We start from the raw sequence: 21,764 nt of genomic DNA, 5'->3' as shown, positions 1-21,764 counted from the left end.
GTTAGGTATATGACGCCCGGATACTGGCCACGTCTCTAAATGAGGACAGTTTCTAATGTGAATGGAGAATTAATCAAAGGATAGGCGTCCGATGGTTCCTGGTTCTTGTTCAAATCGCTAACACTGCTGCTGTAGGTAGATCGGGGACTTTTCTCGCTTAGGTAAAGTATCCGTCTGTTCACTCCATGGATGCGAACCTTTGCACTTAGCTGGATCAGCGAATATGTCTTAAAACCATATTCGCCGCCTGGGTTAGGGCACATTATTACATCTAGTGTCCACATGCTTAGACTTAAGAGGGTTTAGCATGACGGCGAACTACACATATATGAACATCATACTTCTTACACCACAGTTCGTCCCAACGGCTCCATCAGGAAATCCAGAACACTATTCATAAACCCATATAGAAACTGTACTGTGATATACTATCCAGGATTCGCCTAGCCAAGTAGTGTCTCTCTCTACAACTCAGATGGGTTGAAACTACAAAGGACAAGGGTACAATATAATGAGAGTTGCAAAAGCCTTTAACAAAAATTTTTATTTTCTTTCACCTTCTAGCGATGAAGAGCAACTGCCACTTACAACTCGAAAATATATACAATCAAAAATTGTAACCAGCGCTAAGGTTTCCAGACTAGCCGCTGTAAGGAGTTCTTCAAAAGAAAGGACCTCCAGCTTATGGCTGGACCGGAGCAGTGGCAACGGAAAGGTAGGAGTCTCCGGATCCGTAGTAGAGGAACCACTTTCCTTTAAACTGAACCAGACCCTCACTGAAGACGACATTGTCAACCTGTCCTTCGATATCCGTCTTGGCCGAGGGCTCCAAGACCGGGCGCTCCAGCCGTGCCAGTGGGGCGTCGGGGGAGTTGACAGGGTCAAGCAGCATCTCTCCAGTACCATACGCCGTTGGCTTGTAGCCGCCAGGACCGGTAGCCTGACCATTGTAGATCTGCAGCCATTTTCCGTCACGGGTCTTGATAGGTGGAGGGCCCGGCTCGATAAGACCTTGCTCCCAGACGGTCAAGGGCTGCGCAAACGGAGTTCCACCAATGTTGGTAGTCTGCCAGTGGATAAGATCCGTCGAGTTGGCGGTGAACCAGCGAGAATCACCGAAATGCATGTAGTAGTACCCGTTCGGCTGACGCTCCGGGATGATCGCTCCGCTCTTGCTCCAGCCCTTTCGCACAACGGCATTGTTCTGGGGGTTTTGCCAGTTGAACCAGAGGTCGGTGAAGTCTGGGAACAACGGGCCATGCTTTTCCCAGTGCACCAGGTCCGTGGAGGTTGCGAGACACAGTCGCGCAGTGGTGTTGTCGTATCCAGTGTATGTCAGGTAGAAAGTGCCATCAATACGCACAACGCGGGGATCCTCGCAGCCACCAATGTGCTCGTACCATTCCGTGCCTTCGAGGATAGGCTTGTTGTAGCGAGTGAAGTGGTAGCCATCGCTTGACCAGGCGAGGCCAATGCTCGAGGTCTTGGTCTTGTTCTGCGCTCTGTAAAGCAGAAACACTTTGTCGTCCAACACGATCGCACTGGGGTTGTAGAGATAGGCAGACTCCCAATTGTTGGCAGGATTAGGCGACATTATGGGGTTGTTCGCGTACGGTTCGAAGCCGAGAAGGGGGAACAATGGGGCCTTGTAGTTGGGATCATTTTCGGGGGTGTCCTTTGTGATCACGGGCGGGGTGTCCGAGGAAGAAACCGAAGAATTAACAGCTGCTTGGACATTTCCCAACAGAATGTTCCAGAGGGCAATGAAAATGAACGAGCGAATTCTTAAGGAAAACCCCATGATTGCAAGTAGAGACTTCCCAAACGTCAACCTCGACCTGTTACTGTAAAGACATTCCTCCAGCTTTCGAGGTGGCGGTAGCCTCTTAAATATCGTGATGTATGGATAACAAGCAATCTTTCCGCGCGCAAATCTTAATTTCCTCCACATTCGACAGCGCCGCGTCGATAAAAACGCCGTGACCTTTTAAGAAAGGTCGGACTATCTCCACAAAATTCCTCGGTCGATTATTAGCTGTCCTAGGATCTCATAGTGTCATCGTGTCCCTCCAACCGTCGGACGAGATCAAAGCTTGCAGATCTATTTCCGATTCTGGCAACGTTCCATATGAACTCCGTTCTGGGCCGTGCCGAACACAGACGAAGCGGCGGAGAGGAATCGGAAGCTACCCCATACGGCTAGAGATCTCCGATTCAAGCCAGCCAAGAGGCCCGTGTTGCCGTGTTAGTGTTCCGAGTGCCGAGCGGAGTATTCTGGAGCATGCGCTGCACGTGGCCATGTCCTGTCGAATGTTTCATGTTACATCCGCCAAGATCGGACGATATCACTCAAGCTGAGGAAGAATTTACTCCCTTCGTCTCGAGAATCATTGCGTGTTACCCAATTTGATTTTGAGATCGGGGAGCTGTTCATTTGACGTTGAAAGAACTTCACGTCGGGATTTCTGCCTTGTCATTGTTGCATGCGAGGTTGGAAATCCATGTCCTGGCTACACTTCACATAGAACGTGAAGCAACGGGCGCTGCGATCCCGGAGGTGCGTTATTTCATCGGCGTGGTGGTACCTAGACAGAAGCTTCAGTGGGCGTCTCACTCGGGTCGGATGGATACTCGGTTCTCGTAGCGGGTAGTTTTCCGACGGTATGTTACCGTGCATTCCCTTCCGTGATTAAGCGTGTTCCCAGCGGCTCCTCGGCCGCCCAGTATGATTGTAGATATGAGCGTCAAAGGCTCAAAGTCTTGGTTGACTTGACGGTTTTCCTGAATCCATGAAGTCCTTATCTGCTTGAGTTCTTCAACTCGCGGATCTCCAGTACCTCCTTTTTTTCTCGCCCATGTCGTCTGGTTTCTCCGATGCGTGAAAATATCACCATCACCTGCTGTGGCGTCTTCGCTTTGCCGGACGATCCTTCTAGGCCGATCTTGGACCGCGTCGGATGCAGCGACCTGGAGTCTCCAATCCCCACATGACGGGGGAAAAGTAGCACGGTCCTCGCTCTTCAGCGGTTCAATGTCGTAGTACGGAGTACGAGAGATGCAATAATCCTCATCCTGTGCTTGCGGGGGAAATGCACAATTGTGGAAGATATGCCCTCCTACCCAATTAGGCCTAGCCTCTCGCGTGTCTATGTTATTCCACGTTCGTGTAAACAGTTAGAATCCTCTCTCAAGCAAGCAAGCTCATAATAATAATATCATCATCATCTTATAGAGTTCCGCCTCCTTCTCCCATAGCAATTAATCACGATTCCATGCTGGCTTCTCAATAAGTCACAACACTATTATCAAGCTCATTAAATAATGGCGAGAAATCTTGCGGATGTTGATTCCACCACGTGATGCGGGCTTGGCGCTGCCGGGGTCAATGGCTTAGCCACCCCCGGAGTAGCAAGGGGCCACTTGGGAACAGTCTCATCGATATCTCTTACTGTGAATTGATCCTTACACGGCAATTTATCATTAAGCTATTTCAAAAGGGAACCTTTGAACATTGGTAAATATACTGGCAATGGACATCATCATTACCACCAGCATTGATTCTCAACGCTTATCATGTGATGTCACGCCTGTTGTATATATCCGACATCACAATTCACCACCGGCAGTTACTTCCAAGTCCGCCAGATAGCATTTCAGATGCCTATAGTTCCCCGCTTCCTGTACGTCCTGCTGAGGCATATGATGCACTATTGAAAACGCTAGGAATATGTTCCGATGCTTCAGAGTGTTCTGTGGTGCCGACATGACCGGCTGAGTGGGCGACGGAATGATCGGAGTGCTGGAATTCAGGAACCACCTACATAGCATTGATCTCAGGTCTCATAATCGATTAGAATTTGCTTACTTTGCTTAGCTACTTATCAGGGCTGCTAGCCAGCCAATTCCTGACATCGTGAACGGAGTCATTGGGTTATTTATGAGGAGCTAATCGATGCTTGGAGCTTCTTTTCTTTTTATATCCACCCCCCAGCTAAATTGACATCTAGTATACAGACACGAAATCAACCGGGTTGACCGAAGATAAGACCAGTATTCCATCACCCCCGAAGTCCGATTGACTTTCGGAAGCATACTCCGCGGTAGTCAACTCCGCTAAAGACTCAGTTGCAGCATCATCTGACGAAAATAACAACTATTTGGACATCATGACCAGCAAATGTATCCATGACAATGGAACTGCGTTTCCATCCTCTCGGGCTGATATCCTGGTGACCACACTTAACCACGGCGTCGGGACCGGCAGGATTTAAGCTTTTCAACGAGCGACGAATTATCACCGGCTGTGACTGTAGCTTACTGTAAGTATTCCCCCGTGACAGCACAATGATGCTCTGCAAACAGCAGTCATTTTCAAGACAATGGAAACAATGATATCATTGCTCATTTTCTTATTCATCTGTTAAAATCAACAATTCGCTCGTTCTCAGTGCTGGCATTTATGCTTCGATAGCCTCCAAGAACGACTCCACGAGCAGTACACTTCTTGACGTTCCAGGATCCTTCTGTTGAGAAATTCCTCATTAATTATAGATATGGCGCAAGTAGAGAGGTCAGTTGAGACGTCCCCATACACCGAAAATAAACCAGACAAGGCTAACAACCAAAAGCCCCGTTGTCAGCACGGCCTACAAGCCGCACCCGACCGAGAAGATGAAAGCGGCAATGTGGATGGGCAATAGAACTATCGAGATTGGTACCGTTTCTAGGCCCATGGTCACCGATCCTGGTGATGCCATCGTACATGTGACGCACTGCACGATCTGCGGCTCCGACCTCCACATATATGAAGGGGAACTCGACGAGGCCATGAAGAAAGGCGATATCATGGGCCACGAAGCCATCGGTATTGTCGAGGAGGTCGGAGATAAGGTCCAAAAGCTGAGGCCGGGAGACCGAGTCATCATTCTCCCGATCATCGCATGCGGGCAGTGCGAGTACTGCGCCCGAAAAGAGTACTCGTACTGCGACCGGACCAATCCGTCAAGGGACCTGGAGAGAGTCTATGGTCACCGTCTCTCCGGCATCTTTGGCTACACAGGCCTGCTGGGAGGCTACGCCGGAGACCAGGCAGAATACTGTCGGGTGCCCAATGCTGATTTGACCTGTGTCAAAGCACCGAAGGACATCCCAGCAAAGAAGCTTCTCGGCCTCGCGGACGTGACGACAACAGCATGGCATGGATGCGAACTGGCAGAAGTGCGTCAAGGAGACGTAGTGGGCGTCTGGGGCTGCGGACCCGTCGGCCTTTCCATCCAGCTGCTGTCAAAACTGCGCGGAGCCAGCAAGGTGTATGCGGTGGACAAAGACCCTGAGCGTCTCAAGATTGCAGAAAGATTTGGGATGATCCCGGTGGACGTGTCAACGCATCCGGATGTTGCAGACTACATCCTGTCGATCCAGCCGCATGGCCTCGACCGCGGCATTGAAGCTAGCGGGTTCCGCAGTACCAATAAGGCACCACATGCCACGATGCGGAGCCTCAGGGTGGAGAGAGACAGCGGTGACACGATATCTGCCATCTTAAAGGCGACGAGGAAGTGCGGAAATGTGGCCTTGATCGGAGATTTCTTCTTCAGCACGCACGACTTCCCAACGGGAATGTTGATGGAAAAGTCGCTCACAATTCGAGGGGGCCAATTGATGGCCCAAAAGGTAAGAGTCATGGATTTGTCTCGACTCGTTATTCTTGATTGGTCTATGAGGACCGAGCTGAGCATTGTCTAGTATCATCCCTTCCTTCTAGACCTGGTCATCCAAGGGAAATATGATCCGTCCTGGATGTTTACATTCGAAGGTTGGTCCGGAGCTCCCTGGCTAGTTATTCCATCTCAGTGTTTGATCTAATGTGATGCTTCCAGACGAGTTCGAAAACATCTCCGAAGACTACCGGAGATTCTCAAAGCACGGCATCCCTGGTGGGCTGAAAGTATGCCTGGTAACAGAGTTTGGACGCAAACTGGAGAAGCAGCAGCACCCGTAGTTTAGCCCTTCATGCGTCCGCTCAGGAAGGTGTGTTCGACATGGTGATATAAAGTCTCAGCAGGACAATATACCCGGGCGCCTCTCTGGCACCACGGGGCCCGAGGTATCTTTCCGTGGATCAAAAGCTACAGGCAAATGTCCAAATGGAATTCATCCGTTCATCATCAAGGCTACGTTCAGCGGTAGATACTAGAGTTCGGATTAACTGTCGTCACCAACCAAAATGTTTTTTTAGAGGGGTGTATTTTAGGATTAGGTTACGGGGTGAAGTTTATTGATAGCTAGAAACAGACCAAAGATGGAACATGACAACCTTATACAAGCTACCAAGATTCAAATACGTCCCAGCACCAAACCTAGCCCAAATTCTCCACCAAGCCCCTCCTTTCCTTCTCACCTATCCGTATCCATCTGTTCCAATTTCCGACGTGTTCCAACATCGAACCCTCATCAGCCTGATCCAAATCCACGTCGAATTATACCGGGTCTGGCCGAGTTTGCTCAACATCTCGTATTAACCTTAGACCTCTTCAGATTGCTTAAAGACACGCAGTCGCCCCCCCCCCCCCCCCACAAACACGCAGTATATCCAGCCCGCTTAGAGGATTCAGGTGATGATCCCGTCGAACGCAGACCATGATCACTCTCTCCCGGTAAGAAGCAATTGACAACTTCGACGCAGAAAAAGATACACAAGTTCGCTGGCCAGTAACCCTAACCGGGAACCTCTCATCCAAACTCTTCTTCGTGAGGCCCTCCAAGAAGCTGATCACTGAGGGCGTGATTTTCCTATCTATAGCTCTAAATTCAGAGAAGTATGACACTCAGCCAAGGTTTTCGGAGCTGGAAATCTTTCTTCGGCGGTAGTAGCTGCGGTTGAATTTGAAGTTGAAGTCGAACACTGACGAGATCCACTAGATCCGCAAGACGATGATGACGAGGAGGGATGTACGACGCAATTGATTGTCGCTGGTGCGTCGAATCCTCTTGTGGGGATACGATTGTCTGTATCTGGCTCTGTGGCGCTTCTTGGTCTCTTTTGCGACTTTGGTGTTGTTGGTGGTATCTTGGGTTGGTTATTGTCAGTCCCGGCTGAAGGTGACTTCGATTGAAGGGTGGGATTGATGAGTGTGGACGCAACGGTATTGAGATTTAGCTTTTGCTGATCCTGCTTCTCCGTCCTTGGAGCCATGATTCGGTCTCAACAATGCGAGGAAAGAAATATTTGAGAGGTGAGAAATGACGGGGAAGGTTGATTCTGGACTGTTGTATTAATAGGTATTGAACAGATGGCCAATAATAGACCACTGAGCACTCGTCAAAAGAGAACTGAGGCTGCAGATACAAGATATGAAAACACAAAATCTTCCAGAGCCCGCACTCGTTTAAAGGTTCTCGAGACACAAGTGCCACAAAGAAGAGGTGGAAGTTGTGAAAGTAAGGTTCTTTGGCCGCATCGAGGGAAATTGCAACATAATGTGCGATGAGAAACTCCCTAAAAATTTCACCCTCGGCATTCACTGGGGGACATTGGCGGACATCTCCTTCGAGATCGTGATTGTGTTAGGTTCAATTGTGTCCGGCGTCCCCCAGATAGATTTGATATTCTCGATATAGATTTCTCCCAGACAGGATCTCTCCGTATAATATAAGCGACCCAGAGGACGTGGTGGAAGAGAGAGACAGTAACGCCTTGTTTTTGAATGAGCTACCTATCTGAGGCCCAAGCGCAGAAAGGAGCAAAAAACCCGTAAAAGTCGCAGCTTAAGTAAAGCTGGACAGAGAACTCCCTAAGTCTGCACATCTCTGTAACCTAACTCTCGTGACTTAAAACACTATATCGACCGTAATAGAAAGGAGAGCTCCAAGCTTCATATTCGTTAGGCTGCCACCAAATCTTCTTTCTGGTAGCACAGTGGACTCTAGTTATTACAATTCCTCATTTCGTATCAAAAGTAATAAACTAGAACGGAGAAACCAGATATATTCGTAGCTAGGTATGTATATGGTTACAGAGAACCTGACTTACGACAGACGTTGAGTGCGTTAAACGTGCGGTTCGAACTAGGCTTAATTTTGTGTTCTGGTGGCACACTTTACCAAGGTCCGGGAAAGGAAGACTGGTAGCTATGTGGAAACTACCAACAACTCCATTAGAAGGTCCGTGGATGTGTTCCACAATACCTAAACTTTCCTCTGTGGCTAATTCCCGGCAGGATTGCAATGGTTACATCTAAGTGTTCCAAACATCTGGGATATACATATAACTCTGTAAACAGACAAAAGACATTTTGGATAGTATTCCATTTACTTTATTTATATATGGACATCCTCTACTGTCTACCTTGAGACCGTCCTTGCAAAGGAATCTACCGCTCCATTTTTGAAGGCAGACAGCACGCAGTCAGATTCAAAAAACATGGGGTTTACCCTTCCTGTCCGTGCGTGTGATTTTCCATCTACTTCTCTTCACTTCACAACAAATCAGAAGAAATTCTCAGCACACAAACAGCACCCGATGGTGAAGGGCATCCGCATTAAAATCCTTGCCCCCCAATACCTGTTCTTCCCTGTCTCAACACGCCAGACACAAAACCCATCATGTCTGTCCTCATTCACGTCTTCTCCTTCACTGTCATTCTCTCACGTCAACACATATCCCAGTATTGCTGCAACTAGAACACATCTCATCCCATCCCACCATAACCACTACACCACACTACCCTGCTTCCACACGGACAAGATGGATCAAGTTGACGATATCGACGAGCTCTACCGAACAGTCCTCGAGGACCTCGAAGAGATCTGGAGACAAGAGATCGAGGAGGAAAAGGCGGTATACGACGCTTGGAAACGCGTCAAAACGCGAATCCTCCTCGAGTCCGATCCTGTCGAGTTGGATGGCGATGTTGATGTCCCCGGCCCCTGCGAGGAAGAGGTGCAGCATCCTGAGCCGCCTCAGCTTGCACCTGCACTGTAACTGGCACCATTACCTGCGGCCCCGCTCGAGCCCGAACTTGTTTCTGTCCCTGAACAAAGCCATGAAGCTGAGCAGCAGCAAGAGCAAGAGGAGAAAGACGGTGAAGCCACGACCGAACTTACGCCAGAGAAGCTACGATGGCAGGCAAAGAAAGTCCTGGACAGCCTCGTGGTGAGCACGAAGGGTTTTGAGATCACTCAAGAGCAAGTGCAGCAGATTACCGAGCATCTCTCCGCAGCAAATCGTGTCTTTGGGCAGCAAAAGATAAAGCGACCAAACAGGAAGAAGAGACTGAGAGAGCGGAAGAAGGTATTGATGCAGAATGCTGAGACAAATTCGACAGCTTCGGGCAGCGGAACTGCTCTTGCGCCTTCAAATCAGAACCAGAATCAGAGCAATCACAGCCAGAATCCAAACGAGAGACATCAGCTTGTCAGTCTCCTCCTTACCCAGCAGTAAACACTGCAATCCCGTCGGCACCTAGCCAGCTCGGACTTCAGAGCGCCATACCCGGCCAGAAGAATCCGTTCCTCCCCCCAGGAAATGAACTCCCAAACAACCTCAAAATCTTGATCTGGTCAGGAGAAGTGGCACTGACGTACGCATTGGAGTACGGACATCGATCACAGCCAGACCAGGATGCCGAACGACAGGAACAACGAGTCTTCTGGGTCGACGGCTCAAGAACCCCGTACAATTCCGGCGCTGGTGTTGTGTAACGAGTCCAATAGATGGAGCGCGCTCGGGATACACCTACACCAGTGCAAAATGCTGATGAAGTGTTCGCTCCCAGTGGACTCCCTCGATGCGGAGCTGTGTGCGATTTCAGCGGCACGTGATGTCGCGATGATGAGCAGCATGTACCAGAAGCAGACTGTTATATTTTAAGATTCGCAGACCGCGCTCAAGACTATTCGAGACGGTAGGCACCGCGACATGGCTCCCAGGTCGCTCGCTTGTGAGTATGCAACGAAGATGCTCGCACGGGTACGTGTTCTCGAGCAGCTGGGGGTGCCGGTTCTTCTGCGCTGGGTCCCAGGACATGCTCAAGTGCCAGGCAATGTGATGGCAGACGCAATAGCAGAGTATGCTGCCCAGTTTGGGGCTCAAGATGTTCTGAATCCGTGTGAGATAACCACGCTGACGACCGATCTGTTCATCGAAGACATGTGGATAATGATTCCGCACTGCAACGGGACACATACCAGAATCCTGCCGATTAACCCGGAGGAGAAAAAGCAATGACTGACTGGAATTAACTAGCAATCATAATTTTGTTGTCGCGCGGCACGTTGGTCGTATCTTCGTTGTCCTGTCGATGGATGGAGGCCGCCTGCAGCTTTTGGCATGTGACCTGCCTAGCCCTAACTCTTGCTCGTCTCTCCCTCTTCTTCGATTCATCTCACCTCATCTTTCCAGTCATCTTCAAATCCCTTGTTTTTGTGTATTCCTCATCCATGAATTTTCTGCGGGGTTCTGGCTATCGGGTGTGGAGCTATTTGTCAGCGCTTACTGTACGCACCCTGGTCAGTTCGACCTCATCCTGGACTATTGTGCTCAGCCTGAGTCAGCTCTCAAGGACAGAAGTCCTACACCTTTTCTTTAAACCATCACAGTCTTTTTATCCTTTCTCCATTTTCAATTTCTTCGTTACACTGCACCCAACACTCCTTTCTGAGGGAGATCAATCGTGACAGACGCGAAGTTCTGTACAGTACCGTTTAAGGCTTCGAGATCACCACTGTCGAACATGGCATCTTCATCTTCATTCCCACCCCCTCCTGTGGACACAATTGGTGACTAGCCGCTGCACCTAGCATTTCTCTCTGTTATTCAAATGATAGCAATAAGCGCAATCCACCCTGCTAACAAGATACCCTTCCCGCCTTAGACTGGAACAACGTTGGGTTCAAAGTCCGCGAAGGCATGTATTTTCTCTCTCTCTCCGCTCTATCGAAAACTATGTAATCTCCTCCAACTTCCTGCTAGTCTCCATAATTTACTCTTTGCAATATGCCTTCTATACTCTTACTTGTACTCCATATGTAGTGCTAACCCATTGATTACTACAGTAAACGGCCACATCGAATCCCATTTCTCCCCCGACACACATACCTGGTCACCTCCCCGCTTCGTCTCATCCCCCTACCTCTCCATCCACGGTCTCTCTGCGGGCCTCAACTACGGTCAGCAAGCCTATGAAGGGCTCAAAGCATTTCGGCATGCCGGCAGCAACTCCAACAACAGTAAAGAAAGAATCACCATCTTCCGCCCCAACCTCAACGCCCGCCGCCTTGCCCACTCCGCAGAAACAGTCTCCATCCCTCCCGTGCCAGAGGAGCTATTCATTCAATGCGTGAAACTCGCTGTGGCCGTGAATGCAGAATATGTCCCGCCTGCGTCTACCTCCACCACGGGACAGGGCGTCCCAGCCCTGTACATCCGCCCCCTCCTCTTCTCCACAACCCCCCACCTCGGCCTCACCCCGCCCTCATCATACACCTTCACCATCTTCGTCACCCCCGTCGGCGCCTACCACGGCCTGAACCCTGTCGACGCACTCATCCTCGAATCCTTCGACCGCGCGGCGCCGCGCGGGACTGGGTCTGGGAAAGTGGGCGGGAACTATGCGCCCGTGTTACGACACAGCGAGCTTGCGAGGCGGGAGGGGTTCGGGATCACGTTACATCTGGATAGTCAGACGAGGTCTGAGATCGAAGAATTCTCAACAAGTGGATTCATCGGTGTCCAGCAGGACAAGAATAACCCTAGAAAAGTGACACTAGTGGTACCAGATAGCAACAACATCATCGACTCAGTAACCTCATCCTCGATCTGCACCATTGGTCACCAGCTCCTAAACTACAACGTGGAGAAGAGACTGATTCCGTACTCCGAACTCAGCCAGTTCTCAGAGGTAATGGCCGCAGGGACAGCGGCAGGGTTAGTCCCCATCCGAAGCATAACTATGAAATCGAAGGACGAGAAGTTCGGTTTCGATGTCGGGGAAGATGGGGAGGGAGGTGGGCCCATTTGTGTACGGTTATTGCGACTCCTGCAGGGGATTCAGACAGGAAGGGTCGAGGATCGGTTTGGGTGGTTAGTTGAAGTTGATGGCGAGGGGGAGGGGGTGCCGGAGGGGTTTCTATCCGTTTCTCCTAGGGGGAAGGTATGTGAGCAGGCAAGTAAGTAGGAATGGTAAGCAGAAGTACGACGGAGCATTGAGGAAGTATGATATGATCAATGTATTGATGAATGATGAATGACGATGCGAATATGAAATATGTCAAGGTCACTTAGATGAAGCACGAACGGAACAAAAGACCCAGAAAAAAGACCTTGATTCGAATATCTTGAATCTTATACCCTTTCCATTTTTTTCTCATAATAGAAATAAAAATAAAATAGAACATTTCTCATCTCACCTACTCTCCCTTTCATTTCACGATCGGTGTCCGGAAGGACGAAAACGACGACCCCGGCCACGGGAAAGTGACGATTGCTGACTCCTTTGATTCGGTTGATTAGATTTGCCATAACTGTGACCTTCGAACGTGGTCGAGGACGCAGTATCCCACCATGGATTCTGTGCTGAATACCATCTTCGATGCGCCTGAATCGTTTCATGGAATCCAGGAAACTCTCTCATAATAATCCGATCACGCCATATCATACTGAATCCAGGCTCCTCCGCCTCCAAAACTGGGCGCTGTGGCAGTATTAACAATATCCAGACAAGCCTCTCCTCCTTCCTCCCATGTTGAGGCTTGAGACTCTACTCTATATCAATCAATTGCCTAGGTAGTTACCTACCTACCTAACAGCGACACCAGGCTTATAAGGTAAGTATTGGGTAGGTAACTGACAGATATAGCTTTATGTACCTAATTTGTATAGGCTAGTAGGCCAGTATTGAAAGTTTCCACTAGGTATTCATTTATGTAGCAGCATAGTAAGACAGACTACATCCACAAACAGGCATGACACCGATTCAAGATGGAATAGAATAGATTCATTCATACATACAATACAGTAACGAGCCCGAAATGAAGATGGAAATCGAACTCGATTGATTAGAGTCATGACTTCCTCACCTCACAAAGCCAACAATCAAAGCGATCTTATCTTCATTCATCTCATCCTCATATCGTGTCGCCAAGTCTCCTGAGAAGATAAGACGAGAGAAGGCGAGACAAGACAAGACACCCTCATTCCTTCCCAACAGCGCCAACAACAGACATAAAAAGAGGAAAGAAACTAGACAATTACATGAACCAATATCAACAACAAACTCAACCGATGCGATACGATGCGTACACATCGGTATCTCTCTATAACACAAGGCCGAGGTACAGTACCTGTGGGTTATGCCCCAACTTCCTTCCAAACGGTGAAGACAAAAACACAAGAAAAAGGAAGATGACATGACATAACGAGCCATCCAGACCAGACAATCGCTGAAACGCGTCAAAAATAAAAACCCGCATCGCATCGCGTCGCATCACATAACCCCGTCCGGAGTCCACCTACCTCACTCAGTGGACAAGTATGAATCTACCGCGCAACACGACCAACGCGACCAACGCGACCCACCAACGGCCTCTTAATCTTCTTCTCCTTCCCAGTCGGCATGATATCTCCGCGTTCAGCGTCACTCGGAGCCGTCTCGTCCTCGCTATCGCTCTGGCTACTGCTGTCCTCTTCTTCCTCCTCACTGCTATCCGGCGGAGAGAAGACGTGCTTCCGTTCCGGCTTGACTGGTTCAGCGGGCTTGGGCTTCGAGGCAGCGGCGGCTTTCTGCGCGAGTTCGGTGCGCTGGTCGTGCAGAATGCTTTTGAGGGTCGCGCGGTCTGCGCGGGTGCTGGCGCCGTTGACACCGTTGGTGCCGTTTGCCTGGGAGAAGGAGGTGAGCTGGAAGCTTGTCGGCTGGGAGGACGAGAAGGAGAAGGAAGATGGTTTGGTTGGGCCGTGGCCGCCGTTCAGACTGACCGGTGTGCTGGTTCTGCTGGCGGGGCCATCGAATGAGGCGGCGTGCACGCCGTTCGGCTTCTGCGTTTTCTTCTCGAGCAGGGCGTCTATGCCGTCGTCTGAGTCCTCGCTTTCAGACTCTGAAGAGGATGAATCGTTGTCCGATGTAGCCTTCTTCGCGTCCTGTTTTTGCGTAGACGGGTTGGCAGACGATGATGCAGTCCGTGACACAGAGGCGGATGGCAGCCGTTCAAGCATCTCCGCCTTGCTGATTTCCGGAGCATTCTCCTCCTCAGACGACGCATTGTCGTCCCCTGAAGGCGAGTGGTCGGATGGCTTCTCTGACTCATCATCCGACTCAGTCGCCGGCTCGGTGGACGCGTCTGAAGGCTCTTCGATCCGTGTGATGTTCCGCACGGCAGTTGTTGCAGTCTGGTTAGATGACGTATTCTTCCTGGAATTCGAAGATGCCTGCCTACGGGTGTTGCACGCAGGTGGAGCAGGCTTGTTTGATGACCCGTTCTCCTTGTCGGACTCGTCGGAAGAGTCGATCTGTATAATCTCCTGTGTGCTCTGCGTAGCTGTCGCGGGCTCATTCGAGGACGTGCTCTTCCTCTTGGACTCGGACTTCTTCTGTGTAGGATTCTCAACAGCAGCTGCAGTCTCATTCGAGGAAGTACTCTTCCGTGTCTCCTCCATCGAACGGACTTTCTCGGTCGAAGGCAAGTAGCCATCATCTGACGGCTGCGACGACTGAACTCCGTTCACTCCGTTGACCTTCGGTGGAGCATGATCTGACCTCGCAGTCTCTGGCGTAGCTGCAGCCTGTTCCGTCTCTGACGCACCAGTAGATGCTCTCTTCGAATTCTTACCCTTCGATGAAGGGGCCTTTTGAGAGGTCTTCTCCGAACTCTTTTTCTCTGCATCCTTCTCGGATACCTTATCCTCAGGAACAGTTTGACCCTCAGTCTTTTTCTGGGATTTCTTCTTAGACTTCTTCTGCAAACTTGGCGCTTCGGTTTCAACGGCCTTCTCGGCACCCTGTTCCTCAAAAGAAGCCTTCATCGAAGCCTCCATCTCTTCAAGGTTTTTCCTCTTGTTGGCAAGCTTCTGCCGCATTCTGTTTGCCCTACGCATATCGTCCTTCTTTGTGCTCTTCTCCAGGCCCACGATGTCCTCCCAGGTGTGGTACGCTTCGCGCAGGAGACGGATGTATTCTGGGTCAGCGTTCTCCTTCGTCGCCGTCTCGATCCTCTGATCCCACTCCTTCCTCTCATCCTCGACCTTCTGCACCTTCTGCGCAGCCTCGTTCATGTACTGCTCCAGACGCTCCTTGGGGACGTTGGTAGGGAAGACCATGGTGCCCGTCGGGCGCGCGGAGTCCGGGGTCGAGGTGAGATTAGACGAAAGCGTAGACTTCTTGCTCTTGTTCCGAGGTGCCGGGGCTGGTGTAGCGACAGTATCCTCCGCCGCAAAAGAGACGGACCGACGTTCCTGACTTTTGTCGAAAGGCGAATCCTTCTTGCTGCTGCGCAGTGCAGATGGAAGTTTCTTGAGCTTGTCGAGGGCCGGAGTCTGGGCGGTGGGAGTAGCATCGGTTTGCTGGCTTGATGGCTGATGCTGCGCGCTGCTGGGAAAGAGGGGCGTGGTAGCAAAAGGATCGTCCTCGCCGTGTTTTGCGGTGTCCTGGGACGAGTTCAGCTGAAAGTCCAACATAACCTGCTGCTTCCGTGGCGGGCTCTTTGTAATGCCTAGTCCCAAGCCTGGTTTGGAGGCATCTTTCTCGCCGAAGCTGAGGCGTCTTTGAGGGCCCGAGTAGGAGGGTGCTCTTTCGCGTCTTCGTAGTGGTGATGGAGTACCAACCTGGGTTTCAGCAGTGGAAGCCGGCTCAGCAGTAGAGGTCTCGGGCTCAGCTGTAGCAGTGTCTGGTTCAGTAGCAGAAGCTCTCCGCTTAGCATCCTTCGCCTTCGCGTGGTCTTCACTCTTAGACCTGACGGATGAAGGACTGCTGGTCAGCTCCAAGCGAGGCTCTTTCTTCGGTGGAAGCTTCTCGCTGCTCTTCTTTCTTTTGCGGGTCACGGCATTCAAAATCTGGTCGTTCCAGGAGCCTGTCGCAGTGTTGTCGATGACAACGGCAGGAGAGTCGCGCGAGATGGAGGGCTCTTTTGTGGTTGGCTCTTTGGACTGGGGTTGCGGGGGATCAGGTTCGACATCGGTCATCTCGACATCCAGGCCATTCTGCCGTTCTGGCGCAACGGACGGTTCCTTCTGAGGCTGCTTTTCGGGCTCTGATGCAGACTCGGGTTGCTTCTTTGTCTTGGACGCAGACTTAGGCTGCTCCTCCTCCAACGAAGTCTCGGTTTGCTTCTCTTCCTCCAGAGAGTCCGTCTGCTTCTCTGCTTCGGATGGAGGTCCAGGCTGCTCTGACAGAGTCTCTGGCTGATTCTCCTCCGATAGCGAAGCTGATTGTTCCTCGCTCTCTGGCAAAGGTTCAGCTGGTTCTCCCGCCTCCGATGTAGATTTGGGCTCCGTTTCCTGTGGCAGAGACTTGCGCTTCTTTTCATCCGATGTAGACTGCGACTTGGATGTAGATCGAGATTCCGATGCTGACTGGGCCCTGGTGCTCTGTTCCTTGGAGAGACGTCTAGCCTTCGACGGCGGCGGAACCGGCGTGGGAGAGCCGCCCAACTCCCTACTTGCGGTCCTCTTCATCTGCGACTGCGGTGTCGCCTCAACTTCATTCTCCTGCGAATCGTGGACCAGGACAGGAGAAGGCTCGCGGCCCCAGTTGGGCGGCGGCAGCATCTCCTCATCCCTCTCAACAGAGCGAACTGGCACATCACTGTACGGCAGGACTGAGTCCACCACACCAACACCACCGTTCAGTTTGCTATACGGCTCGCCCGAGAAAGAAACCCGCGGCTCCTCCTCCACCTCCTCGATCGGCGGAAATTTGGGTACGGCCAGCTTGGCCCGCTCTTCGGCCTGCTTCTTGCGCTCGTACTCCTGCGCGGCAGCGTTCCAGTCCTGGGCGACGGAGGGGAAGCGCACAGGTGCATAGGGTGCAGGTTTCTGTACGACGCGGACGGTGGCGCGCTGGTCGAGACCGTCCGCGAGGGCCTTGCCATTGTCGACGAAGACGTCTGCGACAGTGAGATCGGCGTCGAGGTCGTCGTCATGTTCGTCGTCCAGAAGCTTCTTGATCTCAAGGGGTCTTTACCGTCAGCTCGAAACCCAGCTTGCCCACAGGTATCCCAGGGTGTAGACTTACTCAGCATCCGGCCTCAACTTCCTCCACTTCTGCTGGATCATTCCCGCCAGCCCACCAAGCGTGACCTCCTCCGGGTTTCGCAGCACGAGCAGGAAAGTAGCGGGCTTCCCCGCCGCTGAAGTGTCCGCATCCTCCTTGCGGTCCCCGAGGATGGAGCGGAAGAAAGTCGCGGAGGCGGAGGGGAGCTGCTCCCGGGGGAGAACTTTAACGGTGAGGCGGAGCAAGACCATGTTGGGCGATACAATCGATTGAGAGGCAGGTCAGGTCGAGAAGGTCGATTGGTGCGGCATGAAGAGGGGCATGATCAATCAGGAATGTCGATTTGCTCGCAGCGGTGTGGTCTCGTAGCTCTCCGTAGGTCGGATCTGGTATGTAGGAAAGCTGGAAATGGAGAGAAGCAGTAAAGATCAAGGAAAGAACGGTGTGTTAGAGGAAGTGTCAGAGGGTGAGGGGAGCCAGCAGGCTTTGCAGGGAGCGTACACCCAGCAGTGAAGGTCGAGCTGTGGAGGTGAAGAAAGCGGCAAGCAAATGAGGCCGCGGATGGCTCTCGGTCCCCACGCGGTCGCGCACGCGTGAGCTCGTCCTCGCCCGTGCTTCTGATTGGCCAGCGCAACGACACTCCAGAGCTCCTCTCCAACCTCACTTCATAGCGGTGCTGTGTTACTTATATTCGGTATGCAGGCAGAATATTATTTTTATAAGAAATACCGGCAGAAGAGAAGGAGCCGTCATTATGCATTACCCAGCTACCTCCGAATCGCAAGTCTACCAGCGACCGCCGCTGAGCCCGTACGCTCCCTTTAGGCTTGTAAATCTCTAGGATGCTACTTTCGAAGTTCGATTACATGCTACCTATAACCACGGGCTAGTGTACGCTGCCTAGATCTAGCAAGGGCAGGACGGGCACACCCTACGCGATTCTGGTATCACATCGTCAAAGGCAAAACAAGCTCCACCCAGACAGTCAACCAGCAAGAACCTTGTATCTCTTCAGCATGCAATCAGAGTGCTGTCATTATCATCGTCATTGCTCCCCAAGATACTATCTACCTCCTGGCAAACATTTCTCAGCAACTGGCTGCAGCGGCTGCGAAGATGCGAGAAGCCTTCTTGAGGTTTAGGAGAGGAGATGGAGGAGGAGCATTCCGAACAAGCCACCCGAAACATCTCCTCCTGGACTTTCTTCGTGGATGGAGTAAGACTGGATGAATCGGAGATGTGGCGTCATGAGTGGCTGAGCTTTTTACTCGACGAGAACGACGATGATGATGGCTCGTCGGTCGAGTCAGGTTCGTCGTCGTCGGCTCCGCGGCCTCGACGACAGCAGTCATCTGGGTCTGTATCATCTCGTTGATGTGGAAAACCCACTTTCACTTTTCAGAATAATACCTATATTGATATATGGGCGACTATCCACAGTTACGTTAATTGCTGTTGAATCTTTCTCTTCATACACATTACAAGTGAAACATCCTTCCGAAATAATGATATAAGCGACACGATAAAAGAAGTTGGAGATGGCTCGTCGTTTCAACATCCATGGATTTGAAATCGGTTCCTGTATACAGGACTACTAAGAAAGGGGTGGGGAGTCTTTCGTTTCAGGTATGCTAGTACATGAGGCAGATGGAAATCAGCTAAGGGGAATTCACGACTTGCTTGCATACATGCAGCTTAGACTGACTGTTATTGCATAGGTAGTCAAGGTACAGTACAGTACAGGGGCATATACCTTCACAGCCAGCATAAATAAAACTTGGCCAAGGTCATTTTGTTCAAGAAAGCAACCTACATGCCTGCCTCCTTTCCTGCTTCGCGTTGCGAGTGAAATCACTTTTTTTCCCCCTAAAGTCCCTATTAGGACCTATATTTAGATAACACGCCCCTAACGGTTTCTTGTAGTTGAATACGTTATCTGAATGATTATTCTGATTCAAAAGGTTCCATATACAAAATTCAGTAATGTTATGTGATCCAACATGTCCATTCTATGAGAATCTCATCTCCAGCGCCCTCCAAATCTACATACAGGCTATGCAAGCTTCCTCAGGCTCTTTATGCTACGATGGAAAACTCTCTCCCAAGATCGATGAATTTTAAGATCCCCCCCTGTCTTCATAACCGCCGATTTGACTAGCTGGTTAGGGAGGTAGGTAGGTAGGTTAGATAGGCTTTTTTGTCTAATGGCTTACTATTTCAGTCAGACTGAATCTTTTTATGATTCCAGAGGTCTGAGGACCTTGAAGAGCCTTTTTTTAATTAGCTATTATGATAATAGGTAAGGAAGCTACCTACTTTCCCTGATTGCATGAGATCCAGGTTAACAAACAGGCTGCTACCTACCTAATTGCTCTACTAGGTTAGGTTAGGTTGGTAGAAGAGTGTAACGGCAGACCTAAGACTTCTTAGGCGAAGGCTCGTTGGGTTTATCTTGAGGACAGAAAGCAAGAGAAAGAGATAGATGAATACGCCGTTACTAGCAATGTTGCTATCAAGATTGCTATTTGAGTTGACCACGGGGTCCTAATCCCCATGGTTAAGGAGCGTCTTATATACATGCTGAGTTCTGCCCGGAAATACCTATCCGGTGGATCATGACTATAGATGGATCAAAGGTCAGGTTGGATCAAGAATCCAGATGGATCATTTTGATCCATTGTCACGTGATAGGATCCCCCCTCGTCTGTCCTGCTCATGGTCTCTAGGCTGTGCCGTAACAAAGAGAGGCATCAAGAACGTTAAGAGAACCTGAGTCATTTAGACTACTATGCCATTTGAGGAAGAAGCCATTTGCACCTGAGTTATCCAGGCATTGAGACAGGATCTGAATATTTTTGCACTCCTCTCTTTCATATACCTTACTAATTCATGATCATGAATTGCTTGAAACATTTCAATGTGTAGGTATGGGCTCCTCATAAGTTTCCACTTAACACCGTCTATATTTGCTATGCAATATAATTCTGAACGCAGCCACAATTATAGAGTCAGAACAGGGTTATTCTTTTGGTTCTCTCTATCTGCACCTCCTAAAAATTTAGCTTACAGCCAAAAATTAGTAGCTTTCATTAGCCAAGCCCACCGCACTGGGTACCTATAGGTAGTACCTATAATTAGATCCATAGAAAGCTACCTACCCTAAGCTGTTAACTTGACAACCACCTTCTTGGCGGAAACCCCCCTCCTCTGCACATCGATGCCCTCCTGCACCTTCTCCAGCCCTTCCCCGACGATGAACGGCTCCGGCTTCGTCTGCAGCTTTCCCTCCTCCAGGGCGCGCGGGATGAACTCACGCCACAGGGTGCCTGCGATGTGGGCGTGCTTGGTCGCTATCGTTGCCGCGAAGACTGCACCATTGCCCATCCAGCAGTCAGTAAAACCAAACAAATCCCTTAAAATCCGGGATATATTAGGTAGGCAATAAATCGATGAATACATATACATACCACTCCGCGCCTCCACCCCGGAGGGGACGTCCCCCGAGGGCGTCAACGTACTCACGACCCTGCCCCCTCCCAGCTTCTGAATGATGAGCATCCACTCCGCGCTCGAACCCACGGCATCAAACGCCCCCGCAAACGAGCCCCTCCCCTCGGGTTCCCCGTCAACCCCGACATCCCTCGCCCCGCCCCCACCCCCGGGTCCACCCCCGCCCATCGCGCCCCCTCCGCCGCGATTCGTCACCGTGGCCCTCGCGCCCGTCGCTTCCCCGACCCCGCCGCCTCCGCCGCCCCGCGCCCGGTCCACCGCGGCGACCACGTCCGCCATGACGTGCGGGGACTTGTAGTCCACGACCTCGGTCGCGCCCAGGGATTTGACGAAGTCGAAGTTCTTGGCCGAGCTGGTCGCCACGACGCGGACGTCCGGGGAGGATAACCTGGCCAGTTGCACGGCCGCAGAGCCGACAGAGGACGCGGCGCCCCAGACGAGGATGGTTCTCGTCTTCCCAGTTCCGGCACCGGTCTGCGGTGCCGAGGGAAGATCCAGGTTAAGCATCTCGGGCTGAAACAGCCCCGCCGCGGCGGTGGACACAGCGAGTGGAAGCACGACGGCCCTCTCGAACGGCAGTGATGCCGGGATGGGCGCCGTCAGCACCTCCTCGACGAGCGTATACCGCTGGAACCCGCCCTGGGCGGGATCATCCCGCGGCAGACCGAGCGGGTACGCGATGACGCGATCGCCCTTGGTGAAGCGTCGATCGCTGTGCTCGCCGACCTCGACGACCTCGCCCGCGACGTCCTCGCCCAGGATGTTGGGGTAGTTCTGGATGAAGGTGCCGTTGTCCTGGACGCGCCAGTCGACGGGGTTCACGGCCACGGCGTGGTTCTTGATCACGAGCTGGTGCCGGCCCGGTTTGGGGTAGGGGGCGGCGTCGACGGTGAGCGGGCGCTGGCGGGGGCCGGTGATCCAGGCGGCCTGGTTTTGGGGCTGGGTTTGGGAGGTGGTCCAGGCTGCGGATTCGTTTTGGGGGTCGGTCATGGTGTTCGTCGGTTGTGTTCTCCTATCTAGATATGTATGTACTTATATTAGTAAAGAGAGAGT

The 21,764-nt window shown here is 51.4% G+C and overlaps 6 protein-coding genes across 6 annotated transcripts; 3 read left to right on the top strand and 3 right to left on the bottom strand.

Moving 5' to 3' along the window:
• Window positions 1–682: 682 nt before the first annotated feature.
• VTN00DRAFT_3274 (uncharacterized protein) lies at window positions 683–1,801 on the bottom strand (the record flags this gene model as incomplete). Its single annotated transcript, XM_069429573.1, has 1 exon — window positions 683–1,801. The coding sequence occupies one exon, from the start codon at window positions 1,799–1,801 to the stop codon at window positions 683–685; it is 1,119 nt and encodes a 372-aa protein (XP_069283012.1).
• Window positions 1,802–4,553: 2,752 nt separating this feature from the next.
• Window positions 4,554–6,001, top strand: VTN00DRAFT_3273 (uncharacterized protein; the record flags this gene model as incomplete). Its single annotated transcript, XM_069429572.1, has 4 exons — window positions 4,554–4,570; window positions 4,629–5,673; window positions 5,746–5,815; window positions 5,880–6,001. 4 exons carry the CDS (start codon window positions 4,554–4,556, stop codon window positions 5,999–6,001), a joined length of 1,254 nt encoding a protein of 417 aa, XP_069283011.1.
• Window positions 6,002–8,746: 2,745 nt separating this feature from the next.
• VTN00DRAFT_3272 (uncharacterized protein) lies at window positions 8,747–9,442 on the top strand (the record flags this gene model as incomplete). Its single annotated transcript, XM_069429571.1, has 2 exons — window positions 8,747–8,979; window positions 9,043–9,442. The coding sequence occupies 2 exons, from the start codon at window positions 8,747–8,749 to the stop codon at window positions 9,440–9,442; spliced, it is 633 nt and encodes a 210-aa protein (XP_069283010.1).
• Window positions 9,443–9,919: 477 nt separating this feature from the next.
• On the top strand, window positions 9,920–12,511 carry VTN00DRAFT_3271 (uncharacterized protein; the record flags this gene model as incomplete). The annotated part of the gene is made up of 3 exons (XM_069429570.1): window positions 9,920–10,109; window positions 11,056–12,152; window positions 12,392–12,511. The coding sequence occupies 3 exons, from the start codon at window positions 9,920–9,922 to the stop codon at window positions 12,509–12,511; spliced, it is 1,407 nt and encodes a 468-aa protein (XP_069283009.1).
• Window positions 12,512–13,537: 1,026 nt separating this feature from the next.
• VTN00DRAFT_3270 (uncharacterized protein) lies at window positions 13,538–17,452 on the bottom strand (the record flags this gene model as incomplete). The annotated part of the gene is made up of 2 exons (XM_069429569.1): window positions 13,538–17,165; window positions 17,223–17,452. The coding sequence occupies 2 exons, from the start codon at window positions 17,450–17,452 to the stop codon at window positions 13,538–13,540; spliced, it is 3,858 nt and encodes a 1,285-aa protein (XP_069283008.1).
• A 2,908-nt stretch (window positions 17,453–20,360) lies between these two features.
• On the bottom strand, window positions 20,361–21,701 carry VTN00DRAFT_3269 (uncharacterized protein; the record flags this gene model as incomplete). Its single annotated transcript, XM_069429567.1, has 2 exons — window positions 20,361–20,569; window positions 20,669–21,701. The coding sequence occupies 2 exons, from the start codon at window positions 21,699–21,701 to the stop codon at window positions 20,361–20,363; spliced, it is 1,242 nt and encodes a 413-aa protein (XP_069283007.1).
• Window positions 21,702–21,764: the final 63 nt, after the last annotated feature.

The sequence above is a fragment of the Thermoascus crustaceus genome, assembly GCF_041956765.1.
Source record: "Thermoascus crustaceus strain CBS 181.67 unplaced genomic scaffold VTN00scaffold_13, whole genome shotgun sequence".
In the NCBI taxonomy this organism is placed as follows: domain Eukaryota; kingdom Fungi; phylum Ascomycota; class Eurotiomycetes; order Eurotiales; family Thermoascaceae; genus Thermoascus; species Thermoascus crustaceus.
Note: the sequence above shows the minus strand (reverse complement) of the source record. Positions and strands in the feature narration are given on the sequence as shown.